The 16,355-nt window shown below is 33.9% G+C and overlaps 1 protein-coding gene across 1 annotated transcript; it reads right to left on the reverse strand.

Moving 5' to 3' along the window:
• Positions 1–9,282: 9,282 nt before the first annotated feature.
• LOC143588817 (actin-depolymerizing factor 5-like) lies at positions 9,283–12,640 on the reverse strand. The gene is made up of 3 exons (XM_077069730.1): positions 12,519–12,640; positions 12,071–12,330; positions 9,283–9,646 (listed from the first exon to the last, which is right to left on the reverse strand). The coding sequence occupies exons 1-3, from the start codon at positions 12,537–12,539 to the stop codon at positions 9,496–9,498; spliced, it is 432 nt and encodes a 143-aa protein (XP_076925845.1). The 5' UTR covers positions 12,540–12,640; the 3' UTR covers positions 9,283–9,495.
• Positions 12,641–16,355: the final 3,715 nt, after the last annotated feature.

Consider the following 16,355-nt stretch of genomic DNA (forward strand, 5'->3'; position numbering starts at 1 on the left):
CTAGTCCGCTGTTCAATAATTTATCACTCGCTTACATAACGAGTCTGCTCTAAAGGACTTGGAACGCTTAAACTACTTCTTGGGACTCGAGGTCATCCATACAAATACCGGATTATTTTTGGATCAAGCGAAGTACGCCTATGACATTATTGCTAAAGCCGGCCTTATCGATACAAAACTTGTTGATACACTGTTAGTCACAACGGATGTTTTCACTTCTCAATGTACACCGTTTCATGACCCAACCTTATATCGGTCCGTTGTTGGTGCTCTTCAATATCTTCCGATCACAAGACCGGACATCTCTACGCCGTTAATAAAGCGAGCCAGTTCCTTCACTCGCCTAGCGTGTCTCATTTTCAATCCGTCAAACGCATTCATCGTTACGTTAAAGGTATTATTGCCTTTGGTCTTACTTTTGACAAACCTTCCAAAACACAACTGGTTGGTTATTCAGATGCGGATTGGGCGCGATGTATTGAGACTCATCGATCCGATTATATCTACTCAATTTACTTAGGAGGAAATCTTGTGTCATGAAGTGCAAAAAGCAACCAACAGTTTCTCGCTCCAGATGCGAATCCGAATATAGGGTAATGGCAAATATTATGGCAGAAATTATATGGCTCACACACCTTTTATGAGAAATTTATGCCCTTCTGGCAGATCGCCTGACCCTCCTTTGTGACAACCGAAGTGCTTTATTCCTTAGCCAAAATTCTGTTTCCCATAAATGAGCCAAGCATATAGACATCGACTATCATTTTGTTCAAGAATTGGCTGCCTCGGGTCGTCTTCATACAAAATTTGTTCCTACCAAGCTTCAAGTGTCGGATATCTTCACCAAGAGACTTCCAAGACCTTTATTTGAACATTTTTGCATTCTACTTCGGGTTAGTCCACCACCTATCCGCTTGGCAGGGGTGTTAGCAAATAATATATTGTATTTATATATTACATATAGAAGTTATGTTGGTCAAATTGGTAGTTTTAAAAAGTAGTAAAACTCTCTTTAATTTGTGTAACTATCTTTGTATATAATCCATTATTTAATGTTAATGAGATATCAAGTTAACCAATTCTACAGTCTAGATGGGATCATTTTATCACTTTAATAACTAATGATATTAAATAGAATTACTTTTATGTTTCATATCATACATTATCCAATTATCAACAAAGATATCTAAATATAGCATTAGGTTGAAACAAATCAATAAATAATATTGGACGACATTCAATGGTAGATACTACCACCAGATGGATTACTGATCATACTAAGTGCACGTCAAAACTGTAGCAAGAGTTGAACGAATCGAGCAACAAAAATACCATGGTTGATAAGTCGGTTCTACCATGGATTTGGGAAAATAAATCGAATCAAACAAGTCAAATGGTGGCTATCAAGTCATCCATGAGCCTACTCATCTTCGAAATACCATACACATCATCGAAAGGATAAATGACGTATTTATAGCGAGATTAATGACACTGACCAAATATATGAAGATCGAAATAGTTAATTTGTGTGAAAACAGCTGGGTATGGTGGCTCGTCCCGGACTTCATCGGGCACGTCCTCAACGAGAAAGGAGTCATGCACGCCTAGTCATGGTTGCCGCTCGCCTAATGAGTCTAAGGCAGGACGAAACCAACAAACCCTGATCATAAACGGAGCAATTGGATTGCTCCTTGACATTTAGTTAACTTTAAAATGACTTTGCTATTTTATAAAAGCTCATAACATATTCTTATATAATCTAGACCAAAGTTTATAAAATAGTTCAAGGTATATAAAAAGATAAATTAAACAAGTTTTATAAAATCAAAGATTTTATAAAAAATGAATCAAATATGTTTGAGATTATTTATAAAACTTATTAAATTTTTATAGGATGATGATTAAAAAACACTTGTTAACAATATTAGTTTGAAGTTTATCGCATTCAGTTAGGTACAATTTATCTTTTCGAAGATAAAATGTCTGCAGTCTGCGAGCCATATCTGCATCTGTAAAAAAAGATGTGGACCAAACTTCTACAGTCTGCAAGAAGAAGACTGTTTGTTTTTTTAACTTCTACAAACTGCTAAAATAAACTGAAATTTAAATATACAGATATTTTAAACTATTCCTAGTGCTTAATTCAAACATAAACATATTCAAACCAAGTGCTCAGTTCAAATGTAAACACAAACTATTTTACAAGGCACAAATCAATTAAGCATTCCACAAAAATAAAAATTTACTAAACATAACCTGATAAAAAAAAACAATAGCTTTGCTCAATTCAAACGTAAACATAAACTATTTTCCAAGGCACAAACCAGCTAAGCATTCCACAAAAACATATAAAATTTACTAAACATAACCAAATAAAAAATAATAGCTTATTAATGCTATCATATAAATCTGAAATCAAATGGTTACACTAATCACAAAGCACAAAATAATCGGATCTCAGATCTAGTATCTAAAAAATAAAGCCCTAGATTTGAATGAACATAGAGAATGCTTACATTACCTGTGGGAGGAGAAGATGAGACGGTCGTGGCTTGGTGGAGGAGGTGCTTCGACGGTGGTGGGTGGAGGAGAGGGGGAGTCACGGCGGTGGTTGGTAGAGGAGAGGAGGAGGTCGATGTGTATGTGTTTTGTTTGAATAGTAGGGTTTAAAGGTTTGAAAGGTCTTCTAAAAATAAACACACTGCAGACCATAACGTCTGCACGTGGTTTGTGTGGCGCAGACAAAAGAGATGGAGAAGAGCTTTTCTCTAAAAACAAACACCGCATTAGTATGCAGTTAGTTAATATACATTGGGGAGCTTATGCTATTCGCTTTGTCACAAAAGATATTGAGATGCAAGGCAAATAACATATATACTAGTTTAAAGCAATTGGCCTTCAGGTCCAATGGCATGGGGTCCATGAATAAGCCTTGAACTTTTTATGGTCTCAGCTTCAAAATCTGACTTTAGAGGGTTTTTCTCACAATGGTGAATTTCCTTTTTGATGGTATTTCTAGGTGAGTCAAGCATAGAGAGTCAAAATCAGTATTGATAGTTGATATCCCGTATTAGAATAGTCTACTTGGGTACTAGGACTAGTTTCAAACGCAGTTAAAAAAGAAAAAGAAAAGAAAAAACTAGTTTAAACCTTAAAATGTTGACCATGGGATAAAGTGCGGGCTGGAGCCCGGAAAACTATGAGCATAAACTAGGGATGAGCTCGGTACCGTACCAGTACCGGTACCGAAAATACCGATCCCAAAAATCGTCAAATCTTGGTACCAGTATCGGTACCGAAATATTCGGTTCGGTACCGGTACGGTACCAGGACGATACCGGTATTGAAGGCAAAAATTCATGAAATACCGGTACCGTAACGTACCGTACCATGCCGGTATCGTACCATACCATACCGTGCCGGTACCGTACCGATCCCGAAACTCAAAACTTTGGTACCGATTCGGTACCGACGGTACCAAATCGGTACCGATTTTGGTACCGGTACCGGTACCAAGTACCAAATGCCCATCCCTATTCCCTAGTATAAACTACTTGTTACAACTAACTACCTAATATACTAGTTTAAAACTTTCCGTATATTGCACAAGTAAATAGTTTTTGATTTTTGTTATGCTGTTATGCAAAACTAATTATGAATTAAAATTAGTCAATTGTTTTATTTATTTATTTATTTTTATTTTTTTACTATATTAAAATTTTAATACACGAGCGGAGCATGTATATGTCTATAATATTTTTTAAGTACTAGCTAGTTTTTGTCATTTGTCTAAATTTTCTTCAACATATGATATATCACACTTGATTTTATTGTCTAAAGTGTGTTGAACATTTGGGCTCGTCAAATATATTAATTTTAGATTCAAACTAATATGGATTTTGTTACAAGTTATCAATTTAGAAATTAATTTATTACATATATTTGATTTGTATTGAACTAATAATAGAAATGGATAACATAAAGTTAGAATTTAAAAGAGTTCTATCTTGTAAGTAGTTTTTCGTAATTCAATAAAATATATTATGAAGAAAAACTATTTTCTATGAAATTGCCCCATATAAAAAGATCAATTGTAGGCTCGTTACGAACTTATGTTTTAAGTTAGAAGTAATTTATAAGTTTTGAGATAGGTTCTAAGTGGGTAATATAAGTTAATTAATAAATACGGGCTTAGTATGGGATGGAAAGATAAAGCTAAAGTCTGCTAAATGCTGATCATGGGCTAAATAAGCTGGACGGGTCTTTATGGGCCCAATATTTGACACTTGTAATTGTAATTTGTAAGCAACTAACCACACATTGAAAATTTGAAACAATTGACATATCAAACTTTTGTTATTAATATTTTACTAACCTACTATACAAATACAATTATGGTTCTATATAAATTCTCAAATTCATATTTGTTTATTAGTTATGGCCAACAAGAATTAAGACTCAAGGTTGATTGATTCTTCCTGTTTGGTGCTAATGCATTACTTTTAAGTAGTTAACATGAAACCTGAAAAAAAAAATCTGGCATACCAATTTTTTTCCATTTATGTAAAAGTCACATCCAGTAAGGACTTTCTCACTTGTTTGTATATTAACTTCACGTTTATTTGTATAAACATGCATATTAGATTCGGGATGAGCAAAATCGGTACCGGGATCAATACTGAAATCGGTACCTAGTGGCGAATGTAGTGCATTACCAGGGCCGGCTCTAAGAGTTCACGTGCGCCGGCCGAGCCGAAAAAATATGCCCCTTAAACTTTAACGTACTAAGTAATGTAAAAACATTTTTTTATACACCAATTAAAGTTATAGCGATAAACATAACAATTAGCAATATCATGGTATTAGAATTAGTTTATGACATACTAAATAGACTAATAGCTAATGGATTTGTAAAGCTCTCCTAACATTTTTTATAACAAATTGGTGAATTAATTCTTCACAGTTTATGCTCTCTAACGTTCCGTTCTCGATAGCTATCATCGCCAACCAGTTGTTAAGGCGTTGTGGATCGTAAATAAGATTTCAATAACTATAATTTCGAAAAACTCATTTATTCATATGCTACCGTGACTGTTGGTGTTCGAAGTCGACTTTGCTATTATCCCGCCTATACTTTTTATTTATTTATTTAACTTATATTGATTAGTTAAAAGTACTTGGCCTTTTTTCAATTTTGAGTGGGCCTATAACCCTTTGGATAATTTTAAAAAAATTGGTCTAAAAGGTGTTTGAGTGTTATAAAATAGTGGGATTATAAACATTCACGTATTTTACATACATAACATCGGGAATTTGTTAAAAAATTGTGCCCCCGAAAAAAACGTGCCCCGGGCGGTCGCCCACTTGGCACTCCCCCAAGAGCCGGGCCTGTGCTACCCTCAACTTCTCATCGGTAGTGTAAAAAAATAAAATTTTTAGGTCAGTTTTCATGTTTTGTTACCCGTGAAAAAAATACCATTACCCCTATATGTTTTAAGGCCAACCAATTTAAAAATTCAACCCAACTAAAGCCCAAACCAATAAAACCATTATAACCTTTAAAATAATGTATGTTACACTTAAAACAAAATTGCCGGTCCTCATTTAATCAAAAACTCCAAGCCACCACAGTGACAAGACACCACTGCGCTGTTGCAGGTTGCCCTCCTCCTCCTCCGGTAACCTGACCAGGTGACCTCCACCGCTCCAAGCTGCAGCCAAGAAGAGGTGGTTCACCGGTTCGAACCCTCTTTCACGGTTCGACCTATAGTTTCTCAATTTAGGTATTCATCAACTTTTAACTAAAATAATAATTGTTTATATAAATTGTCAATATAGAAAAATCGTAAGTTTGTTAAAATTATTCCCGAAAGTTGTTGAGGTGCTTGCTTTTGTTAAAGAAGACGGAGAGAGTGTGCAACAACGAACTAATGCGAAAGGTATTCTTAAGTATTTTAAGAGTCTTTATTTTGTGTTTTATATACACTTAATATTTTAGGCCTCACAAATTCTCTATCAAAACATCTTAAAAATATCAAGACTTGTTAGAAGCGTCTAAGTTGATAAGCCGGACAAACCGAGCATCGAATAATCTAAGACAAAACCGGTTTGACAAGATGTTGGCTAGAGTGACATTTTTGTGAAAAAAACAGGATTAAGATGCTAGATATGACGGAAAGTTATGGTAATCAACGAAAACGAAAGAATATCATTACTAATTAACATCATTTTGAGGTTGAAGTTTTTAATACCGCTTGGATATGCAAATTCAAGAACTTGGAAATAGATTTAGTGAGGTCTCAACTAGTTTGATAGAAAATATGCCCGATTTAAATCCTTGTGATTCGTTGTCTATGTTTGACATATCGAAGATGGTGGCATTTTCTGATATGTATCCGAATGACTTTACTAATGAAGAAAGATGGTGTATTTCGGGTGATCTTACGACCTTTTATCACACTTTAATGGAAGATGATAAATTTGCAAAATTAGGTGGAATGTGTGATCTTGCTCGTGTAATGGTGGAAACCAGAAAACACGCCACTTTTCCTTTGGGTTATCGTATATTGAAGCTAGCGTTGGCTTTACCGGTTGCAACTGCAACCGTTGAAAGGTGTTTCTCTAAAACTTAACCTTATCAAGACGGATTTGCGCAATCGAATGGGTGATGAGTATTTGAAAAATGCCTTAATTTGTGCGGTCGAAAGAGAAACGCTTGATAAAATAAAAGAAGAGGATGTGATGGCTCGATTTCAAGCTTACATAAACCGAAGGGGAGAAATATGCAGTTCAGTTGTTTAAATTTATTTATCATCGTGTTTCTATTTTGTTTAGTTTACATTTATATGAAACACGGTGAAAAATTTTTTTTAACGTTACCCTGACATTTGGTTCTAGATCCGCCACTGTCGGTACCGATTTGGTATCGTCGTAACCGAATCGATACCAAAGTTTTGAATTTCGGTATCGGTACGGTACCGGTATTTCCCGAATTTTACATTAAATACCGGTACCAAACTAATACCAAATTGAATATTTAGATACTTTTACCCAGAATTTACGATTTTCGTGATCGGAAATTTCGGTACCGTACCGATACCGATATCATCCGACGAGAAGCACTTTCTCACTTAGGGTTTTTAGTTTCTTAGACCATCAATGATGACGCAATAGACTTTTATGTTGTTTACTTTGAGTTGTGTAATTGAAAGATTAACAAAAGAAAATCTTTATACTATGAAAATACATTGCGGTGTGAGTAAACATGTGAAAATAGAGGAGTTCAAAAACGTTGCTATTTGTTTTCTTAACTAGTTTTTAACTCGGCGCATTGCGCTGGGCAAGTTAGTAAATCCGAACGTTGGTAAAACACAAGCATTATCAGTCCTAAGTGTTGAGGCGGTAAATTGACGTGAATTCGGTCAGTTTTTGTTACATGTATTATTGTACGGAAACTAAAACAAAAAAAAGTTATAAAAATTGAGATGGAACATTGGGATAGCGCTGGTCGGTGAAACTCGAGCGTTGGTAAAACCTGAGTGTTGTTGGTCCCTGGCGGTGAGTCTATGCAAATTTGGTTGAGTTTTTCACGTCCGTTACAAAACTGGATTAAAAAAAAGAATTGTTATTAAACGGTACTATAACTAAAACAAAATGCGCTAAGTCTACGCAAATTATGTCAATTTTTATCACATCCGTTACGGTATATTGGTATTGGAACTAAACTAATAAAAAACAAACATAACAAAGATAATTAGAAATATAATTATCAAAGTTTAAAAAAGAAGAAAACTTGATCGAATGAAATCTTGCTAAATGAAACCAATCATAGTCCAGCGTCATCAAACTTCTCTTTTATATATATAAATATTAGTAATGGGATATCTAACGAAGTCATTTTCTTATGACTTATCCTTCAAATTGCGTCGAACATAAAAGAATTACTATTGTGACAATGACATCTTAGTTGAACAGTTCTGATTCAATCACTGATATTTTGTTATGATTATCTTAAGGTATGTAAACGAATCGAACGTTCGGTGAACTGTTTGTGAACCGTTCGGTAAGAAGTTCGTTTATTTAATAAACGAATGAAAATGAACAAAAAATTTGTGTTTGTTTAATTAAACGAACGAACATAAACACATATTCCGTTCGTTTATTTATATTCATGGACGTTCGTTCATTTATGTTCGTAACGTTCATTTATGTTCATTTATTTATGTTTATTTATGTATTAATAGAAAATAATTAAATATTATACCAATGAATCATCTACTTGAGGTTTTATATTGGTTAATTTGTGTTCATTTAAGTGTTTTCATTTATATTCGTTTATGTTTGTGTTCATTTCAGTTTGTTCATATATGTTCATTTAGATTTTAAACAAACAAACATAAACGAACACAGATATTCATTTTTTAAATAAACGAACATGAACATAAATATGCCCTGGTTCGTGTACGTTCGATTCGTTTACAGGCTTTCATTATTCGCATTGATGAATACATCGTTCTCAATCTCTTGGCTTTACCGATTTTATTTGTGTTCGTGAACCGTTCATGAACACATTCATTTCCTTAATAAATGAACACACACAAAAAATCTCATTCGATAAGTGTTCGTAAACCGTTCGTGAACATATTATTTCCTTAGCAAATGAACATGAATAAGGCCTTGTTCGTGCTTGTTCGGTTCGTTTACAGCCCCATGACGGTGACACCGTACTAAATAAAGGGTAATTGCTAGAGATTTTTGTTAAAAGACTGAGATCAGTCACAAGTTGTGTCGAAAAAAAAAATAATTGCAAATCAATTGTAGCATGACACTCGAATATTCCATCAAAAATCTGCTGCATGCAAACATTCAGTCACAAAACTATTCCATCACCAAGTTACAGGTAGCAAATCCGTTGTAAATTCGTCTCAGACTATGTAACGCAAGTTATAGTCTCCGATCTTAGTCGCAAGTTAACATTCGTCCCGGATAATTAGCGGTGCAAGTGATGGTGGTTAATATTTATGCGATAGAATTATTTCTACAGACCCTTTTAATTGTATTGATATTGATACAAATACAATTAATTACTTTGTTTGCATCTATGGTTTTCCGTCACTGTCGCAGAAGATAATCAAACTTGAAGAATTTTGGATGATCACGGATCATACATATATTTTGCAGAAAACCCTTCTCTTGTAATAAACATTACGTAATCGATAACACAAGGTTAAGTCAGTAACGGTGATCAAATTCAAAGAAAATGCCTCTTTTACCGTACAAAGTACAAGTCATAATAGCATTGATCGTTACAATAAATAATCATTTTGGGACAAAAAAAAAAGACTTCAACCCATATGAAAGATGCCAAAAACATGATGATAATTAGTAGGTGTGATTGATTATTCGACAATAAATATTATGATGGGAGGTAGGAGTGGGGCATGATGGGTTATGGTGGGTGGATAGGGGTGGGGTATGATGTTGGTTTTGTTGATATTATTTTGCTCTATCTTGGATGATATCAAACCCCATCTCACTTGGATCAGTTGCTTGAACTTCGTAGTGAATGCCATCCAACACTCTTCTTATTCCATCTTTGGATGTTGCATACAACATTTTTGCCCTTATTTTTGATGCACTAGGAGCCCTACATACATTTGTAAGAATATATAAGTTAACAATGATTAAATAGATAAAATTATAATAATAATTACTTGTGGAAAACCAATGCAAGCCATATAGTTGTTGTAACCTGTAATCATGTTATGGAATTAACTACATGGTCCAGTATGACCTCATTTTCACTTGTTGCAATAAAGTCAATTGTCTTTTTCTCCTATTCATACGTTTCCACACCTTTATTTAAAGTAAGATTATTAACCTAACTCTTTTTCAAATATTTATATATATTTTTAAATTGAAATGAAAGATAACAATATTTCTAACTTCTAAGAGTACTGCTTAGTATTTATTAAGTTGATTAATTATCTAATTATGCATAATTGAGAACTTTAGTGCCACAAAGTGTGTTGTCTGTGTTTTTATATACAGTAGTGGTTTTAATATTTAGCATATACAATGTGTTGGCCGGATGGTTTTGTTGGTAAGGGTAAATGTTTATATCGGTTTACAACCCGGGTTTGAATCTTTGATGCTGCAAATTTGGTAGGCAGACCAATGTCATCCCATTGGTCAAGATCAGTTTATAAAATGTTTTTGTTTTATTTTTTGCTCCGATTCCTGTACCATAAAGCACATAATCAAAACTGATTAAATTCGTGTTGACTTACCGCCTCAAATCCGGGACTTACAATGCTTGGGCTATACCAACACCCGAGTTTTACCGACATGTAAAACACTAGTTTTTCATAAATAATATATTGCGTATGCGACATATGTGTTATAAATTGTTGCATGGGTGAATTAAGGATCGAGTTCAGAGTTCACGTAGTAAAACTAGGTGAAAAAGTAATTAGTTTTGTAGGTTTCTTACAAACCATACTGAACAGTGTGACGATAAGATTGATCTTAAAAAGTTAAAATCATCCTATATTATACTACAAAAATATAACATCAATAGTAGGTTACAATGTTACATAATTGTACCCTCTCTATATATCAATTTATCAATTAATATGTAATAATCAATAATATATAGAAACAAAACCCCTAAAATCCTACGTGTCGCGATTTGGTCGCTCCCCTATTTTATGAAAGCCATCAGATTGCTTGATTTTTAAAGGTAGGTCTCTCATTGATCTAACCCGAATTCATGGGTATGGGTCTTACCATAACCAGATAGCTCTTAAACGGGTTATAACATCTCATTAAATTAAAAATTAATCTTACCAATTATTTGATATGAAAATCCTATAATAGGAATATACTAAAATTTAATATTCAATTTAAAAAGAAAAAGATATTATTTATAATTAATAAATAATTTTATAGTAAAAACATAAGCGGGTCATGGGTCACAAAATCTAGATAGCTTTTAAACGGGTTATAACATATCATTTATTTATAAAACCCTTTCATCATTAAACCCTAAGTATATTATTAACTTTTTTACAATAACGAAAATTAAAATCCAAAAAATAAATATTAAAAAGTGAAAAATGTAAAACATTCATTCTTTCAAGCCATCAGATACCTTTATTTGTAAATAAAGGTTTTGTAAATAAAGGTTTCTCACGCATTTGACCCGAATTCACGGGTAAAGGTCTCACCAAATCAGATAGCTCTTAAACAAGTTATAACATCTCATTGTATTAAAAATTAATCTCATAAAATATTTGATATGAAATTTCTATAAAATAGGGATATACTTAAATTAATATCTTATTTTATTTAAAAAAAGATATTCTTTATAATTAAGAAACAATTTTATAATAAAAAATATAAACAGGTAATGGTATCACCAAACCCAGATAGTTTTAAACGGGATTATAACATATCATTTATTTGTGAAACCATTTTATTATCAAAGCTCAAGTATATTAATTATTAACTTTCTTACAATAAATAAAATTAAAATCCAAATATACATATATAAATTTTAAAACGAATAATGTAAAACAACCTCCATAATACGGGAGATAAAATCTAGTGTTATATAATTCTATACATTTTGATACTAGCATACCATAAAGGTCACATATTTTATAGGATCCATAAGCTCAAATCATAAAACCAAATTATTGCTATATATATATGGTTTACACGGTTCAGTTTTAATTTACAATTAAACCTGAAAATCATTAAAAGAAACAGGCTTGAAGCCGTACTTCTCTTAGTTCATTCCATATTAAACAAGCTTTTCCTAAACTGATATTTACTTAAACAACAAGTTAATTTTAAAAAAGAAATATTTAATGGTAATAAAAAAGATTATATATTACGCATGAGGTTTTCTATAATTTCATGTAATCAGAAACCTCACTACATTATATATGAATATGATCAACCATTTTGTGTTTTCATATATAAACCAAACATAGTGAATACCAATCTTTAGAGTAATTAATACGCAAGAATATATAATAGAATATAGAGATGGGTGGTGACTAACCATGCAATAAAGAAGATCTTGCTTTTTCGGCAATTGTCGACTGTGACAAAATCGAAATCAAAGACGGCGTAACGGCAGTCGTCGTCCGGTAGAGAGGCAGCAAGATCGGAATATGCTTCTCCGGCACCACCAACTTTATCAACAGTCACCAGTTTCGACTTCTCATCGATTTTATACACGATATACCGATGAACTTTCTTCCATTTCATCTCCATGAACGAACTCTTGCATTCATCCGCCACCCATATCCCCGTTGTCGCCTACAAAAGTTAATCGTGTTTACATACAATTTTTTTTAGAACGATAACTATATAAATAAATGTCTAGTAAGCAACTAGATAGGACGATACACGCCATAACAAATGAATCGGTTTTATACACAGGTACATATAATTAAGTTTGATAAGAAAGTTATAAGATAAACAAGGATCAATAGTAGATGATATACCATCTTGAAAGCCATAGCCATGGTGGGAAAGTCGTATTTTTTGCCCCTGGTGACGGTGGTGCTAGAGAGAGAGGCGTGTGATTTACGGTAGCGTTACTTTGTTAGTGTAGGAAAAAAATGTGAGGTGGAGATTGTGATTGTGGCGGGTGGTTTAATGTTCGTGAATATTAGAGTTTAAATATATGCTACATTGTTCAAATGCCACTGTGGTTGAGGTTAATTACAACTTTGTTCAAACACTTGTTTGTAATGACAATATTTTTTTTGGTTCGTCACCTAATATTCTATTCTATATTATCCTTTTATTAACACTTTTCTTCACTTCATTAATCAAGTTTGTTTAGTAATTTAATGTTTGTGAGTATTAGGAGTTTATATAAATGTTATATATATTATTGAAATGCCATTGTGGTTGTAGTTAATTAATTACAACTTTGCTCATACACTTGTATGTAATAACTAATAACAATGTTTCCTTTGCTTCGTGAAATTTGCACCTAATATTCGATTTTATTTATATTGTTTAATTCTCTTCGTTGAACAAGTTTGTTAAACGATTTATCCTTATTCAATTGATTGTTAGAGTTTGTTGGTCTTACGTATAGATTGTTTAAAATATACTTATAACTTGTTTTAAATACATAATATCAGTATATATCACTTAAAAAAACAAAGTTTTAGGAGGGTAAAAGCAAAACATGTTTGCTCGGTGTAAACATTTACTTTTAACTCAACTTTAGTTTTCAACATCGAATTCTTTTTATGATGAATGTTGCGGGAAGTGTGAAAATAAGTATGTGAAAAGGTATGTTGTGACACGTAAGCGCCATCTTGGTGAAGACGCTTTTACATTTCACAGTCACTAGACATTAGAATGTGTAAAAGTGGGATAAAGTGTGAAATGTGATTACAACGTGAGGTAAAAAATAATTGGTTAATTTATTTACTAAACATAAAATAAAAGCAAGCCAAATGATCCTCACACCCGCCAAGAGACTCACGGAGGCCTTGCGCGCAGTGTAGCCCATGTGGTAGGGTCGGCGCTCCCACACTTGCACCATAACTCATACATATTATTAGGCTGTATGCTGTGGTGGCTTCACCGGAGCCGCGAGTGGCCGGCACGAGCACGTCGATGGTGAACACCACAAAATGCCGGCGCAAGTGGTGCTGCGAGCGAGCGCCCGCGATTGGGCTCGCGGCTGGTGAAGGATCCATTGGGCTTTAATTTGTGTGAGGTGACCGTTGGCGTTGGGTGATTGCAAAATAAAACTTTTTTTTTTTACTTTTTACCTATATAAACTACACCATTAGCTTTAAAAAATTACCAACACTATCAATTCTCTCTACACTACCTCATAAAAAATATATTCAACATTACTCATCAACTTTTTTTTAAAAATATATGGATCAATGGGATGGTTGTTACCGACCGAAAATGCCTTTCAGTCAAGATGACGACAACGTGTTTGGTGCAACTGAGATGGAACAAAACATGAGTCAAATGCCACCACCATCTCCCAAATTTTTTGTTCTGAAGACACAAGAAGTTCGTAAAAAGGCCGCTAAGGCAAACGAGCCCAAAAAAAGAACCAAGGAGAACAGGAGGCTCGAGCCGAGCAGCCGAGGAAGTCGTTCCAAAAAGGAAAACAACAACTTGGACAAAAGAGGAGAAAAAGGCTTTGTATCAAGCTTGGGTTGAAATATCCAAAGATTGACAAGTTGGTATTTTTTTTTGTTTCATATATAATTTTAAAAATTCGTTTGAAACTTATCTTTATTTAATTTTAGCGAACTATCAAAAGCACCGTATATTTTGGGGGAAAGTGCGAGAGTTGTTCTATAGCATGGTGGGAAGTATAGACCGTACCGACAATATGATATCGGAAGATGGTCCGAAACTCGCAAAATTTTCAAACGTTTTACAAATTTACATAACAGAAACAGTCGTCGAATGCAACCGAGCGGGAGTGATGATCTTCAAGTGTAACGCCCTCGTTTCAATAAATAAGTGAATAAAGTATCTCGGTTTATTTTAGTTATCGTATCGTGTGATGTCGTTAAATTAATTAAATACTGTATAGAATATGGATAGTATTAAGAGAGGTTAATGGACTTGGAAGTGATAATGGGCCTTAAAGCCTTTGGGCTTTGCCTATTTAAACCCTTAAACCCTAATTCCAACCTTATCCTTATCATTCCCTCATCATTCCCAATCATCATACACACAAAGCCCCTGTACGCATTCCATCCTTGTTATACAATCAAGATTTTTAACGATTCGTGTAAGGATTCAAGTAGACCAAGATATAAACTAGCAAATCTATAAGGTACGTTACGTATTAAAAATCTACCAATCTCATTTCTTTTCCTTCCTGTTTTTGGCTAACAATGAACAAGTAACCCGTAAGTTTAATAACATGGAACAAACCGAGCCGAACCAATCAAATAGACTCTGTTTAAAAATATGAAATTGGAATTGGATTTCTAGTATTATACTGTTGACAAAATACATGTATTAAGGAATAAGTAATGGGTTGAATCTAACAAAATGAACTAAAGGAACCCGAACCCGGTTCCAGTGAAATATGGTTATGTGTACCCCAAGCCGAAATGTATCAGGTTGTAAGACCGATTCCAACTCGAATCGAGTGAAGTTAGGAATGATACCTAGATTAGAACGAAGGAATTTATCTCCAAATTGAGTCGAGTGGAGATGTGGTTCGAGAGTTCGAGCCGAGTGTGGGAATTAACTAGACTATGGACTTCAACCCAATACCCTTGTGCGACTGGGATTCAAAACATCAAGTGAATCGATTATATGCGATTGGAACCCGACGCGACTCATTTCTCTATGCGACTCGAAACCGTGTGAATTCCGATGCAAATTCTCCCCGTGCGAATCCTAATGCTAATTCTCCCCGTGCGAAACCCGATGCGAAGTCTCCCTGTGCGAATTCTTTGCAAGCGAATGGTTTGGGTGCGGGTTCAGGATGAAAGCATCTTGTTGACGGGAGATAGGAGGACTGTGGTGGCCGGCGCTTGGGTGGCCGGAGATGACGAGATGACGGCGGTGGTTGTTACTGATGTAGGTGAGTGAGGTAGGAGATGGAGGATGGGTCTTGTGTATAAATAATTAGGTATGTGAGGGGTGTTAGTAAACATATAATAATAATACTTTAGTAATAATACTTTTAATAATTATAATAAAAGGATGGTAAGGAGACTAGAACTTAAACGAAACCTGGACATGTGAACCACCTCAAATAAAGAAAAGAAATTATGAATAAAGATTAGCTTATAAGGAACAAATAAGAACCTAACCGAGCATGAGTCGAATATAACCCGACACGAACCCCAACTCGCTTAAGGAAACGTTGGCTTGTATACGCATTACGAATGTGAACTAATAATAATAAACCATTATAATAATAAATATATGTATATTTAATAATAATAAATATCGTTAAGGATGTAAACTAATGAAGACGGTTCGTTAATAAAACGAGGTTAGGTACATTGAGCTAACACGATTGGTTTAAGAAGGTTATTGTTCCGTTCAGTTAACTTAAAAGTTAACTCCATTAACTTAAGGAAATAAATAACTAAATAATATAGAAGATTAATACGTGTACGTTATAACAGTTAGTCGAGCTCAGTTGAAGAAAGGCATTACGATTAAATCTGAAAGGAATCGTCTACAGGTGAGTTATTGCTCCCTTTTTCCTTTAAATGTTTTTGGGGCTGTATGCATACTCGTACGTGAAAGAATAGATATATGTAACTTTAGTTAATGACATATATCTTGTAAGATTGTGTCTATATATTAATTTATTA

This window comes from Bidens hawaiensis, unplaced genomic scaffold, assembly GCF_021521415.1.
Source record: "Bidens hawaiensis isolate Kalapana, Puna unplaced genomic scaffold, B.hawaiensis_p1.1 tig00036796_1, whole genome shotgun sequence".
In the NCBI taxonomy this organism is placed as follows: domain Eukaryota; kingdom Viridiplantae; phylum Streptophyta; class Magnoliopsida; order Asterales; family Asteraceae; genus Bidens; species Bidens hawaiensis.